This window comes from Coregonus clupeaformis, chromosome 6 (genome assembly GCF_020615455.1).
Source record: "Coregonus clupeaformis isolate EN_2021a chromosome 6, ASM2061545v1, whole genome shotgun sequence".
Classification (NCBI taxonomy): Eukaryota; Metazoa; Chordata; class Actinopteri; order Salmoniformes; family Salmonidae; genus Coregonus; species Coregonus clupeaformis.
The window spans coordinates 6,677,894-6,702,571 of NC_059197.1; the positions used below are offsets into that span (position 1 = coordinate 6,677,894).

Below are 24,678 nucleotides of genomic sequence, written 5' to 3' on the forward strand. Positions count from 1 at the left end.
ATATTATAAGCCCTCATAAGAGATATTAGAAAGGCTCATACATGCATGCTTATAATGCATTATAACTGCAGGCTTTAAGTAAAGTGTTTTCAACATTGAATCTGGACCAGTATTCATAAAGACTCTCGGTGTATGAGTGCTGATCAAGGATCAGTTTAAACTGTTGGATTATAATGAACAAGGTCACATTGACAGGGGGAGACCTGATGCTACATTCTCAGAAAAAAAGGTGCTATCAAGAAGGTAGAACACTTTTGGGTTCTATATAAAAAACCTTTCCACAGAGAGTTCTACATTGAACACAAAAGGGTTCTACCTGGAACCAAAAAGGGTTCTCCTATGGGGACAGCTGAATAACTCTTTTGGAACCCTTTTTTCTAAGCGTGTAGGTCAGCAATCCTTCTCTGAGATGCTTTATGAATACAGGCCCAGCTGTTCATGTAAATGCCAAATGTGTCCCAAACGTTTCAGGGACTCATAGGAGCAGTTTATGACATTGAGCAGTAGCATTGTAGGTCTTCAATTAGTATTTGTCATTAGCGCAGACCTGGGATCAAATAAATGCATATTTAAGTATTTGTTTTTAAATCCTAATTTTCTGTGTATTTGGTTATTTATAAATAAATATAAATATAAATAATATGGGCAAATAAACTACTTCTATTTGAAGTATTTGAAAGTATTTTAAATAATTTCCTATAGATAGCCTACTATTTGAAACTATATTAAAATACTTGTTTCTAAATATATTATTTCAAATATCCCTAGGACCAAACAGACCTGGGTGCAAATGCACAAATTATTAAAATATTTGTATTTGAAAATACAAATAAATATATTTAAATATTTTCAAATACATGCTAATACTTTCCAACTACTGTATATTTCCAAATACATTCCAATATTAATCTACTTGTATTTTTTAAGAAAAAATATCCAGATACTTACTTTGAAATGTATGTGAAAGTAATTGAAATATTGAAAATAGTATTTGAATCCAGGTCAGCATTAGCATAATTGGAGAGTGACATTTAGTGGAGTTACACATTGTCTTGTAACTGCAGTGCATTGCAAAACGTCAATAGTGTTGACTCACATTGCACACACTACTTTATACTCCTCTTGAACTATGCTGATCTCATTGGTGAGGTTCATTTAGATCTTAAACTTTGGCAAATGTAGATATAAAAGAACAGCAGTTAACTCATGAATGTTCCAGGATTGTGATGCATTGATCAACTGCCAGATCCATAATATTATGTAGCATGAAAGGTAAAAGAAAGAAGCTCAACCTGACATATTTTTTTACCTTGCAGTGATGGTATATCTTTTTTTCACCAATCCAAACTACAATGGTATAGGATCCTACAGGTGCTTCAGAGTTGAGGGGGTGAGAAAGCTGCATAATGTTGCCACTAGATGTAGTATTGACCCACTGTCCAATCCTGTTGTGATGAACATCCTGTGGGTTCATAGAACAAGAGGCACGTTGAGCAGGGCACTACATTGTGGAAGGTTCAGATACAAATATGTTATGTAGGCCAAACATGCCTGTCTAACATGTAGAATAAGGAGTCACGTCAGTTATATTCATTACATTCTATCTGCAACGTTCCGAAGTTTGCTTGCTGAAGGTGGCCCAGATGTTATCACATAAAGCTTATAGGGAGTCTTCTAGTAACTGCCATGTGGAAATGAATGATGACCTCCAGCACCTAGCTGGTGGAGTCATTGTCTTATAATGTCGTAGTATTTAGTGACAGTCATCATAAATTGACAGACTAATAAGGCTCTTACCTCAAGTTCCACAATGTTGTACTGTGAAGGGCAAGACAAAAGATTGGTTAATGTTTTATGAATAACTCTCAAATTCCCCAAAATGACCAAAGGAGCAAAACTGTCTACAACTATAGGAACTAGGCAGGTGCTTGGATTTGTCTCTTCAACTCAACATCACAAGTAGTATTTGCACTGGAGCTCTTATGTCAATTCAGTAGATTAATTCAATCTCAGGAAAAACATTCTCATACGTTCCAATCTGACCTATATGAATGGAAAACCTCATGTCCTGTGGTGAATGTTTGAGGACCTTCAAATCAGCCCACACAGGTTTACTTAGAGAACAGTATGTTTGCATTGAGTGCTATGTGTCTCAACTGTTTGTGTAGCCTTATCAAACAGATAACATTGGCTAAAGATTTGGATTTTGCCAAATAGTTGTTCAAAACATTGCCCATTTCCAAAGCCTTATTGTTCATGAAGTACTAATGCGATGTGTATGACATGTGGTGGCTCGTTTAAAATTAAAATAAGCATTTACAGTATGTACATAATAAGCCTTGTCCTTGTCCATAGGACAGGAGCCTATCTCCTGTTTCTGTAGCTTGAGGCAGCCTGGACAGGACGCTAGTCTATCACTCGGCATTAACCCCAATCCATCTCCTTAATGCTGAGTGCCAAGCAGAGAGGCTTCGGGTCCCATTTTTAGAGTCTTTTGTATGGCTCGACTGGGGATTGAATCCCCATCCTTCCATTCTCAGGGTGGACACTTTAACCATAAGGCGGACACTGTAATCATTTTATTGGACAAAACTGTATATAGTGTTACATAATAGCTGATTGCCATGTCTATCGCACAGTATTGTGATGTTGGGATCCTTGAGATTCTTCTGTATCTGTCTTTTTGTTTGAAATAGTGGGGAGACTGTTCTGAAGGAAGACCAAATAGGTCACTGTTTTCAATATTCAATGTTTCACATTTTCAACACTCACCAGCTGATTGACAGGGCTAAAACTGGTATCCAAGGTGATCACTCTAAACTGTACTGTAAAAAGACAATGAAAAGACAAAGACAGGCACTCAATGAGAGTTTTAGAAGCATAATTTTGCTAACTTTCATTGATTTTTCAGAAATCCCATTAAAGGATTTCCAGATTCCAGGACACTTTCAACTGGGATTTCTGGAAAACCAGGGATTTTCGGGAAAGTTACCAGAATTTTGCAAGACAAACTTTTGACAGCTACTGTGGATAATATTTGACACCGTTGGTACTAAGGCCCCCATTCAGATAAAGGAAAACTGCACTGCGAGTTTGCTGAAAATGTTTACACTATCAATATCCAATGATAATGTCCAGGAGAGGAACAGCTTGTAACATGGGGTATGTTGGTTCAAACTCCAGTGAACATATCCTGAGTGAACCCGCAGTGGGTTTTTTCTTTATCTGCTCCTTACTGTCCTGTTTCAAGTGAGTATTGGGAGCAACATGTGATGACAGAGCAAACCATCATAGAAACATGCTGTCACCTAATTGTCCCGGGTTGTAGATTGGTTTATCTGTTTGGATGAAGGTCATCTGACTGTAGGGTTTAATCATGACCTTTCTCTCCTCTGTCGATAGACACGTTTCACCTTGAAACCTCCACCTTAAATTTTGGCACTTCGTCACTCTCCACATGAGGGGCCTGTCAGGGAGGCAATGAACCAATAACATATGATCCAGTGTGGCTTAGTTGGTAAGAACGTTGTCACGGATTCTGCCGAGGCTGCTCCTCCTCCTTGCTCGGGCAGGCTTCGGGCGTTCGGTCGTCCCCCGAGTACTAGCTACTGCCGTTCGATGTTATCGGTGGTTGTTTAGTTTTGTCTGTATTGTTTACACCTGTTCGTCATTATGTTTGATTGTTGCCCTTATATTACCCCTGTCTCTCATTAGGACATTGTGTGTCATTGTTTTCCCTTCACGTATGTCATTTAGTGAGCGGGTTATTTCCTCCCTGCGTGGAGTTATTTCTGTGTTCATATGGTCATTATCGGATTAAAGTACATGTCCGAGAGTTCTGTGTCCTGCGCCTGACTTCTTCAACCGCATCTCACCGACAGCCGTGACAGAATCACACACCACAACATGGAGTCAGCAGGAGCAACGTCACCGACCAGATCACTCGAGGAGCGCGTCCTACAACAGGCAGCGATGCTTCAAAATCTTGGTGCCGCCATGGATAACGTGATGAACACTTTGGGACGATGGGAGAGAGGAGGTTTGCCCACACCTCCTCCAACGATACCACCACCATCGGCTACTCCTATCGTCTCACATCCGGAGTCCAGTGGGATTCGGCTCTCGCTCCAGAGGGCTTATGATGGCACCGCAGCCGGGTGTCAGGATTTCCTGCTCCAGGTGGAACTTTACCTGGCAACCATTCACCCGGCACCCTCGGGATACGAGAGCGTGTCCGCCCTCATCTCCTGTCTGTCCGGCAAGGCACTGGAGTGGGCCAATGCCGAGTGGGGAGGGATAGACGCCGCTACTGTGAACTATGCGGAGTTCACCCGCCGCTTCAGGGCAGTGTTCGATCATCCCCCGGAGGGGAAGGCGGCGGGTGAGCGTCTATTCCACCTCAGACAGGGGAGGAAGAGCGCGCAGGAATTCGCACTGGACTTCCGGACTCTGGCTGCCAATTCGGGATGGAATGAGAGGGCCCTCATCGACCACTACAGGTGTAGCTTAAGAGAGGACGTTCGTCGAGAGTTGGCCTGCAGGGACACCAACCTAAGCTTCGATCAGCTGGTGGACATGTCGATTCGCCTGGATACCCTGTTGGCTACCCGCGGACGTCCGGTGCTGGGGCCGTCCATTCCATCCCCCAGCACCTCCGAGCCGAGCCCTATGGAGCTCGGGGGTGCTGGTAGTAGGGAGGCCAGGAAGGAGGCTGTCCCCTGCACCAACTGTGGCCGCCGAGGACACACGGCGGTTCGGTGCTGGGGAGGGTCTCCTCGGATTCGAGGCAGCATGCAACGCACGGATGAGTCCTTCCCGGTGAGTAAGGCCCCAACTCACCCAGAGCTCTCTGTTGTTCATATGTGTATCCAAGTTGTGTTTCCAGAAGTTTCTTCTTACTCCCAGCATAAGGCGCTAGTCGATTCAGGCGCAGCTGGGAATTTTATTGATCGCCATTTCTCATATAAGTTAGAAATCCCTATATTACCAGTCGATGTGCCCTTCCCTATCCTTCCCTAGATAGCCGGCCTTTGGGGTCGGGATTGATTAGGGAGGTCACAGCGCCACTGAAGATGAAAACGCAGAAGGGTCATGAGGAGACTATACAGTTGTATTTAATTGACTCTCCTGCGTTTCCAGTGGTGTTGGGACTTCCCTGGTTAATATCTCATGACCCCAACATTTCATGGCAACAGAGGGCTCTCAAGGGATGGTCTGATCAGTGTGTGGGGCGGTGTGTAGGTGTTTCCGTAGGGGCAACGACGGTGGAGAGTCCAAACTAAATGCCCACAATGCACATTCCTCCTGAGTATGCCGATTTGGCACGCTCCTTCTGTAAGAAGAAGGCGACTCAATTACCACCTCATCGACAGGGGGATTGTGCGATAGACCTCCAGGTTGGCGCTGCGCTCCCTCACAGCCATGTGTATCCTCTGTCTCAGGAGGAGACGGCTGCTATGGAGACATACGTCACCGAATCCTTGAGACAGGGATACATACGGCCATCCACTTCTCCTGCGTCCTCGAGTTTCTTTTTAGTGAAGAAGAAGGATGGGGGTTTACGCCCGTGTATTGATTACCGTGGTCTCAATCAGATCACTATTAAATACAGCTATCCTCTCCCTCTGATTGCTAGTATGACTGAGTCATTACACGGGGCGCGCTTCTTCACAAAATTGGATCTCAGGAGCGCTTACAACCTGGTGCGCATTCGGGAAGGAGATGAGTGGAAGACAGCATTCAGTACCACCTCGGGTCACTATGAGTACCTCGTCATGCCATACGGTCTAATTAATGCTCCTTCAGTCTTCCAATCATTTGTAGACGAGATTTTCCGGGATTTGCATGGACAGGGGGTAGTGGTGTATATTGGATGACATTCTGATATACTCCGCTACACGTACCGAGCATGTGTCCCTGGTACGTCGAGTGCTGGGTAGACTGTTGGAGCATGATCTGTATGTGAAGGCAGAGAAATGTCTGTTTTTCCAGGAGTCCATCTCCTTCCTGGGACACTGGTTGTCTGCGTCAGGGGTGGAGATGGAGATTGACCGCTGTTTCAGCCGTGCGTAATTGGCAGACTCCAACTACAGTAAAGGAGGTGCAGCGTTTTTTGGGTTTTGCCAATTACTACCGGAGGTTTATCCGGGGTTTTGGACAGGTAGCAGCTCCCAATACCTCCCTGCTAAAGGGGGTCCCGGTGCGTTTGCAGTGGTCGGCTGAGGCGGACAGGGCGTTTAGTCATTTGAAGGACCTGTTCACCTCAGCTCCGGTGCTGGCACATCCGGATCCCTCTTTGGCGTTCCAAGTCGAGGTGGATGCGTCCGAGGCGGGGATCGGTGCTATACTGTCTCGGCGCTCGGGCACGCCGCCAAAACTCCGCCCTTGTGCTTTCTATTCCAAGAAGCTCAGTCCGGCGGAACGCAATTATGACGTGGGGGACAGGGAGCTGCTAGCTGTGGTCCAGGCCCTGAAGGTGTGGAGACATTGGCTTGAGGGGGCTAACCACCCTTTTCTCATTCTGACTGACCATCGTAACCTGGAGTACATCCGGGCAGCGAAGAGACTGAACCCTCGTCAGGCTAGGTGGGCCATGTTTCTTGCCCGGTTTGTATTTAAGATCACGTATATCCCAGGGTCACAGAACGTTAAGGCAGACGCCCTGTCCCGACGATATGACACAGAGGAGAGGTCCATTGAGCCCACTCCCATACTACCGGAGTCTTGTCTCGTGGCACCGGTGGTGTGGGAGGTCGACACAAAAATCGAGCGGGCGTTACATACCGACCCTTCTCCCCTAGAGTGTCCAGAGGGACGGAGGTACGTACTGCTCGAGGTCCGTGACCGACTGATTTATTGGGCTCACACGTCACCCTCCTCTGGTCATCCTGGTATTGGTCGTACGGTGCACTGTCTTAGCGGCAAGTACTGGTGGCCCACCTTAGCCAAGGACGTGAGGGTTTACGTTTCTTCCTGCTCGGTGTGCGCCCAGTGTAAGGCGCCTAGACACCTGCCCAGAGGGAAGTTACAACCTCTCCCCGTTCCACAATGGCCGTGGTCTCACCTGTCGGTGGATTTTGTCACGGACCTTCCCCCCTCCCAGGGGAATACCACGATCTTGGTCGTTGTGGATCGGTTTTCTAAGGCCTGCCGTCTCATCCCTATGCCAGGTCTTCCTACAGCCCTACAAACGGCCGAAGCCCTGTTTACTCACGTTTCCGGCACTACGGAGTGCCTGAGGATATAGTGTCTGATCGGGGTCCCCAGTTCACCTCTAGAGTGTGGAGGGCGTTTATGGAACGTTTGGGGGTCTCGATCAGCCTTACCTCGGGTTTTCACCCTGAGAGTAATGGGCAGGTGGAGAGAGTGAACCAAGATGTGGGTAGGTTTCTGAGGTCCTACTGCCAGGACCGGCAGGAGGAGTGGTCGGGGTATATTCCCTGGGCAGTGATAGCCCAAAATTCACTCCGCCACTCCTCCACTAATCTCACTCCTTTCCAGTGTGTGTTGGGCTATTAGCCGGTTCTGGCACCCTGGCATCAGAGCCAGATTGAGGCTCCTGCGGTGGATGAATGGTTTCGGCACTCTGAGGAGACATGGAACGCTGCGCACGTCCATCTGCAGCGGGCCATCAGACGGCAAAAGGCGAGCGCCGATCGCCACCGCAGTGAGGGTCCGGTTTATGCACCGGGAGATCGGGTCTGGCTCTCGACCAGAAACCTGCCCCTTCACCTGCCCTGCCGGAAGCTGGGCCAGTGGTTTGTGGGGCCATTTAAGGTCCTGAGGAGATTGAACGAGGTATGTTATAGGTTACAGCTGCCTATTAATTATCGCATTAACCCCTCGTTCCATGTGTCTCTCCTCAGGCCGGTGGTAGCTGGTCCACTCCAGGAGAATGAGGTACGAGAGGTCCCTCCGCCCCCACTAGACATCGAAGGGGCTCCGGCGTACTCAGTCCGTTCCATCGTGGATTCGAGGCGTCGGATGGGGGGTCTGCAGTATCTCGTGGAGTGGGAGGGGTACGGTCCGGAGGAACGGTGCTGGGTCCCTAGGAGGGACATCCTAGATCCCTCCCTGTTGACAGAGTTCCACCGGAGTCATCCGACTCGCCCTGCTCCGCGTCCTCCTGGCTGTCCCCGAGGCCGGGGTCGGCGCACGGCTGGTACCGCGCGTCAAGGGGGGGGGGTACTGTCACGGATTCTGCCGAGGCTGCTCCTCCTCCTTGCTCGGGCAGGCTTCGGCGTTCGTCGTCCCCGGAGTACTAGCTACTGCCGTTCGATGTTATCGGTGGTTGTTTAGTTTTGTCTGTATTGTTTACACCTGTTCGTCATTATGTTTGATTGTTGCCCTTATATTACCCCTGTCTCTCATTAGGACATTGTGTGTGATTGTTTTCCCTTCACGTATGTCATTTAGTGAGCGGGTTATTTCCTCCCTGCGTGGAGTTATTTCTGTGTTCATATGGTCATTATCGGATTAAAGTACGTGTCCGAGAGTTCTGTGTCCTGCGCCTGACTTCTTCAACCGCATCTCACCGACAGCCGTGACAATCACTTCTCCTTTCATCAGTGTGTTTTAAAAATGCTTTTTCTTTAGTAGTTGATGTCATCTTTTTTATGTCAAATTTCAGCTTGAATCCCAGAAAACTTATGGTAGGCCACCACATTGATATTTCCCATCAAATAAGATGGCATTGCACAAAAATTAAGAGATGCATCACAAAGCTAAGAAGTATAGTAAACTCTTATTGGAATGGTTCTGGATGTCGCCCAGTGCTGGGCTGACCTGAAACTGGAAGCAGTGGTGAAACTTTTGGTCAGAACTCTCTTGGAGAATACTTTTGTTCTGTCCATTGGCAATCAGAGATATGGTCATGACCAGGGTCTCGTAGGGTAGCAGAAGGCTGGCACAAAGCTTGGCCTCTGAGCCTGCCTGGATCACTGCAGAAATGGCTACCATGTAAACCCTACAGAGACCACACACACACACACACACACACACACACACACAACAACAAACACACAGGAAAATCTGTACAAAATGACAGGGCAGCTCTAAACAAGAAACTACAGATGTAGGATCTTAATTTGACCAGTATTGTCATAGATAAATAATCCTGCAGCAACAGGATTTGAACGTTTAGTCCATAATGTTGCTTGATCAGTGGTTCCCTTACGAAAAAAACCACATGAAATTCACATGTGATCACGTCAATGAGAATACTTTACTTTAAAAGGCATAATTGACATTAATTCAATTTAAACAGTCATGGTCCCCTGCAGGTTTTGTGCTGTTCCAGGTTTGTTCCAGGGACGTCCCCAATAATGTTTTTAGGACGTTCTTAGAACGTTGTTTCATGGTCCCCTGGAGGTTTTTGATAGATGCAATGAGAATACAGTATTTACACGTTATATGCCTGCCCCCCGCATGGCCGCCAACCCTCCCTCCTTCCTTGCCTTAAGTAGCCATCTGTCTTGTATAACCATACCAAACGTAACATATTTTACTAATATGATTGTACCGGATTTACTTTTACTATGTTATGTCTAGTCTGTGAGACCAGTTTGACAGATGATATTCAGCTGAAACTAGGCTACCAGTATGTGTGAGTCATGCATATACACTACCTGTCAAAAGTTTTAGAACACCTACTCATTCAAGGGTGTTTATTTATTTTTACTATTTTCTACATTGTAGAATAATAGTGAAGACATCAAAACTATGAAATAACACATATGGAATCATGTAGTAGCCAAAAAAGTGTTAAACAAATCAAAATATATTTTATATTTGAGATTCTTCAAATAGCCACCCTTTGCCTTGATGACAGCTTTGCACACTCTTTGCATTCTCTCAACCAACTTCACCTGGAATGCTTTCCAACAGTCTTGAAGGAGTTCCCACAAATGCTTTAGTAGGCTACACATGGTATTGGTCCCACATACAACATGTACAAACATGTAGGCCTATCTGAAATACAGCCATATACACAACATCTGTGATTTTGCACACAAGAAAGCATGTTGAAGAGAAGCCCCACGAGCCAAACGACCCCTAGGCTTACATGAGGGAAAACCAATTAACGTAAAATTCTGGCATGGCGGCCAGGGCCATAAAGGTTGTAGCTTACTATTTAGACGAGTTGCAGCCTCCTCCATGCTGTGTTGAAACTCATGAGAAGATTCTGATTCCATTCTCCTTCCTGATGAAATGTACTTGTCAGGTCCCTCTCACATGCCAGCTGGACATGCTGGGCTTTTCATTGATGTAACAATCCTTCTCTGAGATGCTTTATGAATACAGGCCCAGCTGTTCATGTAAATGCCAAATGTGTCCCAAACGTTTGAAGTCTCAGTGACTCATAGGAGCAGTTTATGACATTGAGCAGTAGCATTGTAGGTCTTCAATTAGTATTTGTCATTAGCGCGGACCTGGGTTCAAATAAATGCATATTTAAATATTTGTATTTAAATCCTTATTTTCTGTGTATTTGATTATTTTCAAATAATATGGGCAAATCAACTACTTCTATTTGAAGTATTTGAAAGTATTTTCAAATAATTTCTTATAGATAGCCTACTATTTGAAACTATATTCAAATACTTGTTTCTAAATATATTATTTCAAATATCCCTAGAACCAAACAGACCTGGGTGGAAATGCACAAATTATTGAAATATTTGTATTTGAAAATACAAATATATATATTTAAATATTTTCAAATACATGCTAATACTTTCCAAGTACTGTATATTTCCAAATACATTCCAATATTCAACTACTTGTATTTTTTAAGAAACAATATCCAGATACTTACTTTGAAATGTATGTGAAAGTAATTGAAATATTGAAAATAGTATTTGAATCCAGGTCAGCATTAGCATAATTGGAGAGTGACATTTAGTGGAGTTACACATTGTCTTGTAACTACAGTGCATTGCAAAACGTCAATAGTGTTGACTCACGTTGCACACACTACTTTATACTCCTCTTGAACTATGCTGATCTCATTGGTGAGGTTCATTTAGATCTTAAACTTTGGCAAAACTAGATATAAAAGAACAGCAGTTAACTCATGAATGTTCCAGGATTGTGATGCATTGATCAACTGCCAGAGCCATAATATTATGTAGCATGAAATGTAAAAGAAAGAAGCTCAACCTGACATGTTTTTTTTTACCTTGAAGTGATGGTATATCTTTTTTTCACCAATCCAAACTACAATGGTAAAGGATCCTACAGGTGCTTCAGAGTTGAGGAGGTGAGAAAGCTGCATAATGTTGCCACTATATGTAGTGTTGACCCACTGTCCAATCCTGTTGTGATGAACATCCTGTGGGTTCATAGAACAAGGGACATGTTTAGTAGGGCACAACATTGTGGAACATTCACATACAAATATGTTATGTAGGCCAAACATGCCTGTCTAACATGTAGAATAAGGAGTCACGTCAGTTATATTCATTACATTCTATCTGCAACGTTCCAAAGTTTGCTTGCTGAAGTTGGCCCAGATGTTATCACATAAAGCTTATAGGGAGTCTACTAGTAACTGCCATGTGGAAATGAATGATGACCTCCAGTACCTAGCTGGTGGAGTCATTGTCTTATAATGTCGTAGTATTGACAGACTAATAATGCTCTTACCTCAAGTTCCACAATGTTGTACTGTGAAGGGCAAGACAAAAGATTGGTTAATGTTTTATGAATAACTCTCAAATTCCCCCAAAATGACCAGAGGAGCAAAACTGTCTACAACTATAGGAACTAGGCAGGTGCTTGGATTTGTCTCTTCAACTCAACATCACAAGTAGTATTTGCACTGGAACTCTAATGTCAATTCAGTAGATTAATTCAATCTCAGGAAAGACATTCTCATACGTTCCAATCTGACCTATATGAATGGAAAACCTCATGTCCTCTGGTGAATGTTTGAGGACCTTCAAATCAGCCCACACAGGTTTACTTAGAGAACCTCTGCAGACATGTACAGTATGTTTGAATTGAGTGCTATGTGTCTCAACTGTTTGTGTAGCCTTATCAAACAGATTTGGATTTTGCCAAATAGTTGTTCAAAACATTCCCCATTTCCAAAGCCTTATTGTTCATGAAGTACTAATGCGATGTGTATGACATGTGGTGGCTCGTTTAAAATTAAAATAAGCATTTACAGTATGTACATAATAAGCCTTGTCCTTGTCCATAGGGCAGGAGCCTATCTCCTGTTTCTGTAGCTTGAGGCAGCCTGGACAGGATGCTAGTCTATCACTCGGCATTAACCCCAATCCATCTCCTTAATGCTGAGTGCCAAGCAGAGAGGCTTCGGGTCCCATTTTTAGAGTCTATGGTATCCCCACTGGGGATTGAACCCCCATCCTTCCATTCTCAGGGCGGACACTTTAACCATAAGGTGGACACTGTAACAATTTGGTTGGACAAAACTGTACATAGTGTTACATAATAGTCAGAGGTGGGTAGTAACGAGTTACATTTACTCCGTTACATTTACTTGAGTAAGTTTTTGAAAAAATTATACTTCTATGAGTAGTTTTAAATCACTATACTTTTTACTTTTACTTGAGTAGATTTGTGAAGAAGAAACTGTACTCTTACTCCACTACATTAGGCTACAATGAGGTCGTTACTTTTCTTTTTACCTCTTTGGTATTCTACACGTCATTGTCTTTATCCCCCGCATATGCCTTATTTTAATGTTTTATTTTGACAGAGAGAGAGAGACTTCCGCTAAGGCTCTACCACGTGACTGTGTTTCACCAATCAAACGTAGTTGTGCAGTCTCGTCACTTTACCATACTCAATCTCAGCGGCGGGACGGGTTGGCTTTACAGTCATAGCAACACAAAAATGTCAGAGTTAGCCGTCGGCAATGCAGACACAGACGAGGAGGAACACCCGCACCCCTGGCCTCATATTGAAAGCATGTTTACCTTAGTAAAAGTGCGAAAGAACAGCTACATTATTCGGTGTCTTCTGTGTCTAGCAAAACAAACGGACATTTCAGCATTCAAGAACTCAACATCTAACTTGAGGAAACTTGTAGCGGTAAGTTTCCTAAATTCGTTTTTTTGCTGTGGATAGGCGAATGTTTGTCTTTTAGGTTACATATGTTTTAAACATTTTCTATTTCTATATATATATATATATATATATATATATATATATATATCCACATTTGATGTGATAATAAGTCTCTTTTAATGTCTTGATCTCCCTGTAGCCTCACAGATTTTTTTTTTGTCCACAGAGGATTCACCCCAATCAAACTGGCAAAGTACACAGACTTACTAGAGAACCACAGAAAGCGTAAGTCCTCCTCTTCCAGTGATACTCTTGTGAAAAAAGCAAAAATCACAGCCTTTGCTGCCCCAGGGCGGGTAACACAAGCAACGCTTGACAAGCTGATGCTAAATTTTGTATGTGAGGCCAACCAACCATTTTCTGTGGTTGAGACGCCATCCTTCAATACTTTGATAGAAACCTTGCAACCTCATACAGTAATGACAAGGAAAACGTTATGCACAAGAATACAAGAAGCTGCAAAACACAAGAAGAGCATAATCATCAAAAAGCTGAGTGCTGTGAACTATGTTGCTAACGTAGCTACTTAGGTGTCACCTGTCACTGGATAGACAACACCTCACTGGAGAGGCACTCCACATTGGCTTGTAGACCTGTCAAAGGCTCGCACACGTTTGATGTCCTTGCTGCTGCATTAGAGGAAATACATTCTGAGTACCACATCAGGGAAAACGTGACCAGGACGACAACAGACAGTGGCTCAAACTTCCTTTCGATTATATGGTGAGGAGGAAGCCATCAATGTACAAGAGGAGAGTGACTCCACCCTTGATGATGCAACAGAAGATCAGAGTGAGTCAGAGGTGGAGTATCAAGATATCTGCAATTCTGGATGATAACACAGGCCTTGAGTACCAACTTCCAAGGCACCAAAAGTGTGCATGCCATCTCCTCAATCTTATATCCACAGTTGATGCCACTGCTGCAGGAGGAGCTGCAAACTAAACCTACTAGAGGCTGTCTCGGTCTGCTTTTGCAAAATGTCATGCTCTTTGGAATAAAACCAGCAGGTCAACCATGGCTCATGAAACAGTGGAACGTGAATGCAAGCTGCAGTTTCTCCGACCCAATCAGACACACTGGAGCTCCCTGTTCCTCGCTGTAGAAAGGATTGTGCGCATTCACTGAGAGCAAGGTGAACAAGCAATTCGCAATGTCTGCACAGCATTAAAGATGTAAGTTGACAAAATGTATATTTTGTTTTGAAAGAATAATATTAGTAAATAAGCCTTGCTGATTAATGGGTGAATCCACTTGTCTCAAGTAACTAAGTTTTCTTTGCATGGTGGTGTGACAATTGTGGATGACTTGAATGAAATATATATATATATATATATATATATATATATATATTTTGTATTTAACATGTACAATGCATAATAAAGACATTGTACCAGAAATAGCTATAAGTAATTGTTTTATCGTTACATCTTTTATAGGTTCAATCCAGCTGAAAATTGGTTTTTGGTCAAGTATGCTGCTCTGATGAAGCCTGTTGCCATGGCCCTTAATATCCTCCAAGGGGAATCATCTGTGCATATGGGCCTCCTGCTGCCAACACTTTACCAGTTGCGGGACAAGCTGAAGAAGTTGGAGTCAACTTGCAAAATGTGTACACCTCTTGTTCACGCCCTGCAGCAAGGGATCCAGAAATGTTTTGGAGATGTCATGAGAGCCTGAGCTGATTGCAGCAGCAATACTCCTACCAAGATTCAGAACATCCTGGACCACAGAGGAGAACATCTTAAATGCTGGTAAATATACTTGTTTATCAATTCAAATGTGAACCAGTAGACATTGACCTATATAACTCTGTATAATGTTACTGTCATTTAGGACTATAGTGTGTCAGTGACAAACCACAGGGTGGCAATATAGTTAGTGTGACTATTTTTTGCTGACTTTTCTTGTTAGATATTGGAACTGGAAGTAAACATAATGCCCGATCTACAACTACATCACTCTCCTCTAATGCCTTTTAGAGAACATGCATTCAGCTTAATTTGTGTTCTGGGATACTAGGCCTGCAAAATTGTTTTATTTGGCCATATATCATGGACTGGTGCTTTTTTAGTTGATGTGTACTGCTGCTCTTTTCCTCTGCTCAGTGAGATGTGCAGTGTGGCCTAATCACAGATCAGAGTATTCATTTCTAGGCACACAGAAAAAGGGCTGTTGCTTGCCATGCAATACAAAGGTACTGAGTAGGCCTAATCAACACCTATTGATTATTTTACGTTGACCGCTTCCTTCTGGTGTGCAGTTTTCTGTTCAGCATGCCTGGTGTGAAACGTTTGTGTGTTTCCTTCTGTTGTTCTGTCACTGTGGAGACACACACACAGTTTATGGGCTGCCTCGTTCTAGTTCTGCCTGGTAAAAAAAGTATAAAGGTTTGGACATTTGTGTTACTTGTGCTTATTTATTTTTTATTTATTATTATTTTAAAAATGTATACTTGAATTTACCTGAATTATTTTAATTTAAGCTATTTTGTAATTCATTAAAGATGATTATTTTGTATTTTTGTCTGTCTGATTGTTGTCTTGTGTTAAAAAAATAAATCAGACGTTACTCAACAGTTACTCAGTACTTGAGTAGTTTTTTCACCAAGTACTTTTTTACTCTTACTCAAGTAATTATTTGGATGACTACTTTTAACTTTTACTTGAGTCATATTATTCTGAAGTAACAGTACTTTTACTTGAGTACAATTTTTGGCTACTCTACCCACCTCTGTATATGGTGTAGTTACTCTGTAGAAGGAGCAGAGAACAAACACTGCATAACGGAGAGTAGGTTTTGAAATTGCAGCATTTACATTTTCATTGAGTGGATGCTTACATGGTCATTGCTGAGGAACCCAATCTGAGGGACCTTCTTCATTGTGGCCTCATGCATAGCAATGGATGCCTGGTCCCAAGCTTTAGTCTTCAACATCTCCACAATACCTCTGTGGGTAGACATTATGATTTACATACAGTCTGGACTAGCCACTGAAACACGCAGTTTCAGTCTATAAATGGAAATGTGCCCCTAGTGGGTGAAACTGACAGTATCAAGGCTCTAACTGGTAGTCAGTCTTCCCCATCATGGCCATGTATGCATGCATGTTTGGCTCGCTCCAGCATTTGTCGACAATGATGGCTGGGTAGTAGACAATAAAGGCTAGACACATCTCATCAGTGGTGGCCAGACCCAACTGTGTGACTCCTTTGCGATTGGCTGTGTAATAGGTGCACTCCACCACAATCTCGTCACCCTGCATTGGGAAGGAGATACTGCTTTAAGATTTTATGATTAACAATATCACAATACCACTGTTGATCTGATAAAGGAAGAAGGCTGATAAATAAAGAATCCCATGACAACCATTTGAAATACAGAAAGTACATGGATGCTTACTGGTTTGATGGTCTTAATGGTCCCCAGGTTGATGGCCCCCTGCAACTCAAAGTTATAGTTATCATCCACGGCTAGGAAGTTAATCTGCGTTCCATTCCTGCAGAGGGTAGAATCAAGAGCACGTCAGTGGGGAGAGTGAAGAACCATCAACAATGATCATCAAAGCTTATCGCTGCTTATCCTGACAATGACACTTTACGCCAACAGGTGATCAATATTGGTAGAACTCATCATAATCCTGTCCTCCAATAGGGATGCCAGCGTTTTCTGGAAGTTGGAAAGCCTGGAATGAAGAAGACGATGTAGAGACACTTCAGACTAACGTGTGTGGGGGTGTGTGATCATGCATGCATGTATGTATTAATGTCTCCAGAAGGGGGCAGTCTCTCACCCCTCCTCCCACATTCCAGACAGACACCAATTTAAAGCAGTCTTCCCCTGGTCCTCCCGTGTAGCATTGCTGCTTGTTGATCTGGATCGCAGACAAGGGGCAGTTGTAGAAAAGCATGTAGTGGACCAGGTCCATGTTCCAAATCACTGGCTCCATCTGAGACCGACAAAGAGGCAGGGAGAGGGAAGAGATGCCAGAAACCTCTATGGACTCTAATGACAAATGTATGTCGTAATTGTAAAATTATTAGACCATGAAATGAGAGAGGGATCATTTACCCGAATGATATGACGTTTCCCATTGAGCTTTGGTACCTTCATGACCTTGCAGTTGTAGTATGTATGTTGTGAAAGGACAGTAACCTGCAATGGAAGAGGAACCACTGTGTTAATACTATCTGTGTTGCCAGTCCATTCTGTTCCAGTCACATGTTGTAGGCTAAGGATACTACCTCCTGTATAACCAATATCAATTCAATTTCATTTAATTAAATCATCTGACCTGTTCCACTTCAAGAATAAACTAAAATACTTCAAACTAAAAGTCCTCCTGTGCCTGATCTAGAGAGTCAACATGCTCCTGGCTACAGGATGTGTGAGGTCACTCTTACATTCTCCATAACGAAGTCCAGATAGTTGCCGTCCTGGGGGCTGGATCTGGCCATGAACTTGAGCAGGTTCACCTCCTTGGTCCCCCTTGTTTTGGAATGGTACCAGTGGTGGAAAAAGTACCCAGTTGTCATACTTGAGTAAAAGTAAAGATGCCTTAATAGAAAATGACTCAAGTAAAAGTGAAAGTCACTCAGTAAAATACTACTTGAGTAAAAGTCTAAAAGTATTTGGTTTTAAATATACTTTAGTATCGAAAGTAAATGTAATTGCTAAAATATATTTAAGTATCAAAAATAAAAGTATAAATCATTTCAAATTCCTTATATTAAGCAAACCAGATGGCACCATTTCCTTGTTTTTATTTTATTCACAGATAGCCAGGGGCATGCCCAACACTCAGACATCATTTACAAACAATGCTGTTTAAGTGAGTCCGCTAGATCAGAGGCAGTAGAGATGACCAGGGATATTCTAGATAAGAGCGTCTGCTAAATGACGTAAATGTAAATGTAAATATTCTCTTGATAAGTGTGTAAATTACACAATTTTCCTGTCCTGCTAATTATTCAAAATGTAACGAGTACTTTTGGCTGTCAGGGAAAATGTATGGAGTAAAATTACATTATTTTCATTAGGAATGTAGTAAAGTAAAAGTTGTCAAAAATATAAATAGTAAAGTAAAGTACAGATACCCCAAGAAACGACATAAGTACTTTCAAGTATTCTTACACCACTGAATGGTACCCGATGCCAGCAGTTTTCCCGTAGCCATAGATCAGCTTCACTGGACTGTCCTATGAGAGGAGATTGAACAAAACATCAATTGACAAAACATACAAGAACACAGAAGAACAAAAATCACAGGTTGAGGACTACGACAGAACTACATAATGTTGAGACATTGACGTTACGATACTTGTTATGACACCATTGTCTTTATTAATGCTTCTTTGATTTGTAAATCCCCTGGGAACCATGTAGGATTAAGACATTTAGGGTTAGGATATGTAGGATTAGGACATTTAGGGTTAGGATATGTAGGATTAAGACATTTAGGGTTAGGATATGTAGGATTAAGACATTTAGGGTTAGGATATGTAGGATTAAGACATTTAGGGTTAGGATATGTAGGATTAGGATATGTAGGATTAGGACATTTAGGGTTAGGATATGTAGAATTAGGACATTTAGGGTTAGGATATGTAGGGTTAGGACATGTAGGGTTAGGACATGTAGGGTTAGGACATGTAGGGTTAGGACATGTAGGGTTAGGACATGTAGGGTTAGGATATATGTAGAATTAGGACATTTAGGGTTAGGACATGTAGGGTTAGGACATGTAGGGTTAGGGACATGTAGGGTTAGGATATATGTAGAATTAGGACATTTAGGGTTAGGATATGTAGGGTTAGGACATGTAGGGTTAGGGACATGTAGGGTTAGGATAGCTGACTTTAAAAACTGTTTGCCTGCCTCTGTGGTTAGGCCATTGATCTACTCCCCTTATTTTTTGTGGTGAAACTCGAAATAAAAGAACCAGCAGGTGGACGTAAACTGGAGATGGTCTCCAGGGTGCATTTAAAGAGCAGGTACAGAAGGTTGAACACACTTGACAGAAGAGAAAATAACCAGGGTTTCAGGAGGAAATTGGAGCTTTGCATGGAGGCCTGCCCTGTACTGAGATGATGAGAAGGTAGAACATTACAAACAATGAAGCACAACAATGAAAAGCCAGAGCACAATCTACTGAAGAAACCTGGGGCTGAGTGTAGAGAAAAGATTCTGCTCCAAACAACAGAAGGTAACACACTTTAAACTAGGCATTGAACCTTGGGAATGGTCATAGGAGCAGATCCTATTTCTCAGGGATTTGAGCTTCCTTTTGGTGTCCTAACTTTAAGCATCAGTTGTCAGAGCACCTTACCGATCACTGCACCTGTACACAGCCCATCTGAAATTAGCCCACCCAACTACCTCATCCCTATATTGTTATTTATTTTGCTAATTTGCACCCCAGTATCTCTATTTGCACTTAATCTCTTGCACATCTATCATTCCAGTGTTAATACTAATTGTGATTATTTTGTTATTATTTTGCACTATGGCCTATTTATTGCCTTACCTCCATAACTTGCTACATTTGCACACACTGTATATATATTTTCTGTTGTATTTTTTTGACTATGTTTTGTTTTACCCCATATGTAACTCTGTGTTGTTGTTTTTATCGCACTGCTTTGCTTTATCTTGGCCAGGTCACAGTTGTAAATGAGAACTTGTTCTCAACTGGCTTACCTGGTTAAATAAAGGTGAAATAAAATAAATTAAATTAAAAAAACACATTATTTTGCAACAATTTGTGTCTCTGTGTATAAAGATTGACTCACGTGATGTGAAAGTCTTCCTCATCACGTGACTGGATGGACCTCCAGATGGTCATGGTGGTTTGACCATCTGCCTCAATCAGGGACAGGAGGGTGTAACTCTGTTTCTCATCCACCAGGGGAAATTCATTCCCTGTGGCATGATAGTCCTTAAGGAGGGACAACACAGAAACACTGGTGTTACCTGGACTCTTTAGAGAGCTTAATTAATAGTTATGTTTTATTATACTTCAGTATTGTGGAGTTTCCATCTCTTCTCTAAAACTTGTGCAACACATTCACATCAATGGAGGCTGCTGAGGAGAGGACGGCTCATAATAATGGCCGGAAAGGAGCAAATGGAATGGCATCAAACACATGGAAATGTTTGATGTATTTGATACCATTCCACTTTTTCCCTCCAGCCATTACCACGAAACCGTCCTCCTTAAGGTGCCAGCAACCTCCTGTGACTCACATGTAACTTTAAAGAGTAATTTGATCTTCCAAAGGTTTTCGAGGTGTTGAAAACCAATACACCTACAACTCCAGACAATTAGAGGATAATTACAACTATAACTGTTATCACTTTACTGTTACAGTAGGCCTATCCAGCTTCTAAGACCTGGACCTACAATATAACTACTTCTAAGACCTGGACCTACAATATAACTACTTCTAAGACCTAGACCTACAATATAACTACTGCTAAGACCTAGACCTACAATATAACTACTTCTAAGACCTACAATATAACTACTTCTAAGACCTGGACCTACAATATAACTACTTCTAAGACCTAGACCTACAATATAACTACTGCTAAGACCTAGACCTACAATATAACTACTCCCAAGTGAAAACCAACAAGACATTACCACTGATACTGTTGTGTCTAATAGTAATGATTACAGAGTTAATGGCTTAGATACATTGAAGTAGTTGCCATTTTGGTCTGACCCATCCAATGAGGATATCCGCTCCAGCTATGCCTCCATTTGGGCTCAACTCAATTCCCACCCAGCTAGTGGTCTTGATGGTCAGCTGGAACGTGATGGTGCCCTCGACCTCACTAAACCCCCACTTCCCCCACTGCAGACCGTTTTGGGGAAACGTGTCTTTCAGTACAAACCGTCATGCAACGTAGCAAACGTTGAATCGAACTAAACACACCCCAGGTGTGTTTGACAACAGCTGCTATTCAGAGACGGGACACGATTGCCTTGTTTCCCGCCATTTGTTCATTTTGTATAGCCCGTCCCCCTTCTCTTATTCAAACACACCTGGCCTCAATTTTCGAAATTTCACAATCTATAAAACGTTCTATTTTCGCATACACCAAAAGTCTACTAGTTAGAACGCAAGTAGCCTACGGGTATTCGGACACCGTCAGTGTCGAGCAGAAGCATAGTGGTGCGCAGTAGCTAGATAGCTGTTTCTTTGGGATTGTTTGTCTCTGGTTGACAGAGTATGATTCCGCTATTCCTCTCCCTGCTCCTGGCTTGGACTCCAGGGACCGGGGCACAGCAGGACACCCTTATGCCCTTCATGGCGCACCTTGACTCGGACAACAATGTCAACCTGAAGTGGGGGTTCAGTGAAGTCCAGGGCACCATCACGTTCCAGCTGACTGTGAAGACCACTGGCTGGGTGGGATTCGGGTTGAGCCCAAATGGAGGCATGGCTGGAGCGGATATCGTTATTGGCGGTGTCGGACGTAATGGCAACTACTTCAAGGTATCTAAACATTAACTCCATAATCATTACTATTAGACAACCTTATCAGTGGTCGCCTAATATATTGTTTTTCACTTGGGAGTAGTTATTGTAGGTCTTAGAAGCAGGCTAGGCCTACTGTAATAGTAAAGTGCTAAATTGTAGTAGTAATTGTCTGGAGTTGTAGGTGTATTGGTTTTCAACACCAAGCTTTGGAAGATCAAATTACTCTTTAAAGTTACATGTGAATGTGTTGCTCAAGTTTTAGAGAAGCGATGGAAACTCCACAACACTGAAGTATAATAAAACAACTATTAATTAAGCTCTCTAAAGAGTCCAGGTAACACCAGCGTTTCTATGTTGTCCCTCCTTAAGGACTATCATGCCACAGGGAATGAATTTCCCCTGGTGGATGAGAAACAGAGTTACACCCTCCTGTCCCTGATTGAGGCAGATGGTCAAACCACCATGACCTTCTCGAGGTCCATCCAGTCATGTGATGAGGAAGACTTTCACATCACTGTGAGTCAACTGTTTTAGACACTCTTAACAAGTAATGTGTTCTGAACGCGTAAAAGATTGAAGCGGACAATCATGTTCCTTTAGCATAGACTATTTCTATTCAGAAAAGGTTTCTTAAAAAATATCTTAGCAACCTATAGCCTGTTGAGACTGGTTTCCCTAAATGGAACAAAATTGGACATCTATTGTTTTCTCAAGTGAGGGTGGGCCAAAGTATCATTCCCCAAGATGCCAAAAAGTAGCTCCCACCCCTGAGAAGTGGTTCTGCTCCTATGGCTGTTCCTGAGGTTCTATGCCTATTTCTATGTAGACTCTCTCGTTTACAGCCACCTACTGATTATTGTAATTTAGGTTAAAGTACCACACATCAGGAATGTAGAACAGCGATGAGACCAGCTCATAACTACCAATTGGAAATCATGAAAAAGGGGTTAAAATTAAACAAATGTATATAAAAAAAAATGGCATAATAAAGACAATGGTATAACTTTTTAATGTCTGAACATTATGTAGTTAGTGTCTCCTGCCTACTAGGCCTTAACATGTAGTCCTCAACCTGTCATTTATATTCACCTGTGTGCTTGTGTTTTGTCAATTGTATTCTATCCCCCTCATAGGCTAGTCCAGTGAAGCTAATCTATGCCTATGGGAAAACTGATGACATCGGGTACCATTCCAAAACAAGGGGGACCAAGGAGGTGAACCTGCTCAAGTTCATGGCCAGATCCAGCCCCCAGGACGGCAACTATCTGGACTTCGTTATGGAGAATGTAAGAGTGACCTTGCACACATCCTGTAGCCAGGAGCATGTCTCTCGATCAGGCACAGCAGGACTTAATTTGAAGTCTGTCTTTACTCTTGACGTGGAACGGGTCAGATTGAATGGAATTGAATTGATATTGGTTATACGAGAGGTAGCATCCTTAGCCTTCAACATGTGACTGGACAGAAGGGACTGGCAACACGGATGGTATTAACACAGTAGTTCCTCCATTGCAGTTTAATGTCCCTGCTGAACATACATACTACAACTGCAAGGTCATGAAGTTGCCGAAGCTCAATGGGAAACATCATATGTATCGGGTAAATGACCCCTCGCATATCATGGTCTAATAATTTTACGATGACGACAATTGAGGTACTAGTCTGACATCTGTTCCTTCTCTCATGTCTCAGGTGGAGCCGGTGATCAAGAACCTGGACCTGGTCCACCACATGCTTCTCTACAGCTGCCCCTCATCTGTGAACCAGATCAACGAGCAGCAATGCTACACGGGAGGACCAGGGGCAGACTGCTTCAAATTGGTGGCTATGTGGGAGGACTGGTGAGACACTTACATTTAATTAATTTAGCAGACTTACAGGAGCAATTTTTCACTTAGTTGCCATGGATGCAAACCTGAAACCTTTTGATTACTGGCCCAACTCTCTTAAACACTAGGCTACCTGCCACCCACAGAGATTGGAGACATTAATGCATGAACACCCACGTTAGTCTGAGCTGTCTCTCCATTGTCTTCATTCCAGGCTTTCGAGCTTCCAGGAAACGCTGGCATTCCTATTGGAGGACAGGATTATGAGGAGTTCTACAGGCTGGAAATTCACTACAACAACCCAGCCCAGGAAGCGGGTAACGTTTCACTCACTAGTAACTAAAATTTTCAAAACCACTGCTATAGGATCTGGGCTGACCCTGCTCCAGTCTTTATGATTAGGTGAACCTAGTGTGCAAGTTCTTGACTAGAACAAAGCCTGTAAACCCTGAGGTTCTCCAGGATTTAGCTTGAATTAGTCGATCATCTAAAGCCCTCATGACTTCTGTCTCCCCCTGCAGGCCGGAGGGATAGCTCTGGCATGAGGCTGTATTACACAGATCAGCTCCGGCAGCATGATGTGGGCATCCTAGACGCAGGCCTAATGGTGCCCAGCTGGGGCTACGTCATCCCTCCCACCGCCTCCGCCTTCAGAAGCTACGCCGTCTGCAACACAGCCCACTTCTCAGATGTATGTTCAGTGCCCTTTGACCTCCAATGAGGTGAAGGGATGATATTGTAAAGCAGATATGCAGTCTCTTAAAAGAAAGCTGGAGTGATTACTTTTCCGGTATACAGTTGGTAGCGTTCCGTTTCAACAATAAGGACTTTGGACAAACTGACACTTTCTGTCCCCTCCCCAGATCCGCCTTGTCCCTGATCTCTGTGATCTGACACTGCTTTCTGCCCCCCCACCAGATCCTGCTTGACCCTGTCCCTGACCTCTCTGTGATCTCAATGACGCTGCACACTCACCTGGCTGGGAGGAAGGTGCGAGTTGGACTCTTCAGGTGAGGACACCCAAACATACAGTGGGGAAAAAAAGTATTTAGTCAGCCACCAATTGTGCAAGTTCTCCCACTTAAGAAGATGAGAGAGGCCTGTAATTTTCATCATAGGTACACGTCAACTATGACGGACAAAATGAGAAAAAAAAATCCAGAAAATCACATTGTAGGATTTTTAATGAATTATTTGCAAATTATGGTGAAAAATAAGTATTTGGTCAATATCAAAAGTTTCTCAATACTTTGTTATATACC

At 43.0% G+C, this 24,678-nt stretch overlaps 1 protein-coding gene, 1 long non-coding RNA gene and 1 pseudogene across 2 annotated transcripts; 1 reads left to right on the plus strand and 2 right to left on the minus strand.

Annotated features, from left to right (window-relative positions):
* Nucleotides 1–1,092: 1,092 nt before the first annotated feature.
* LOC123491059 lies at nt 1,093–8,958 on the minus strand (annotated as a pseudogene).
* A 2,251-nt stretch (nt 8,959–11,209) lies between these two features.
* Nucleotides 11,210–16,042, minus strand: LOC121568461. Its single transcript, XR_006659415.1, has 3 exons — nt 15,940–16,042; nt 11,647–11,667; nt 11,210–11,332 (listed from the first exon to the last, which is right to left on the minus strand). It is a non-coding gene; the product is annotated as an uncharacterized LOC121568461 (long non-coding RNA).
* Nucleotides 16,043–21,291: 5,249 nt separating this feature from the next.
* On the plus strand, nt 21,292–24,430 carry LOC123486549 (DBH-like monooxygenase protein 2 homolog). The gene is given in 9 exon segments (XM_045217894.1): nt 21,292–21,602; nt 21,957–22,103; nt 22,721–22,873; nt 23,103–23,186; nt 23,280–23,414; nt 23,417–23,428; nt 23,631–23,733; nt 23,938–24,107; nt 24,335–24,430. Coding segments are annotated over 9 exon segments (1,167 nt in total). The 5' UTR covers nt 21,292–21,335.
* The last annotated feature ends 248 nt before the right edge of the window (nt 24,431–24,678 follow it).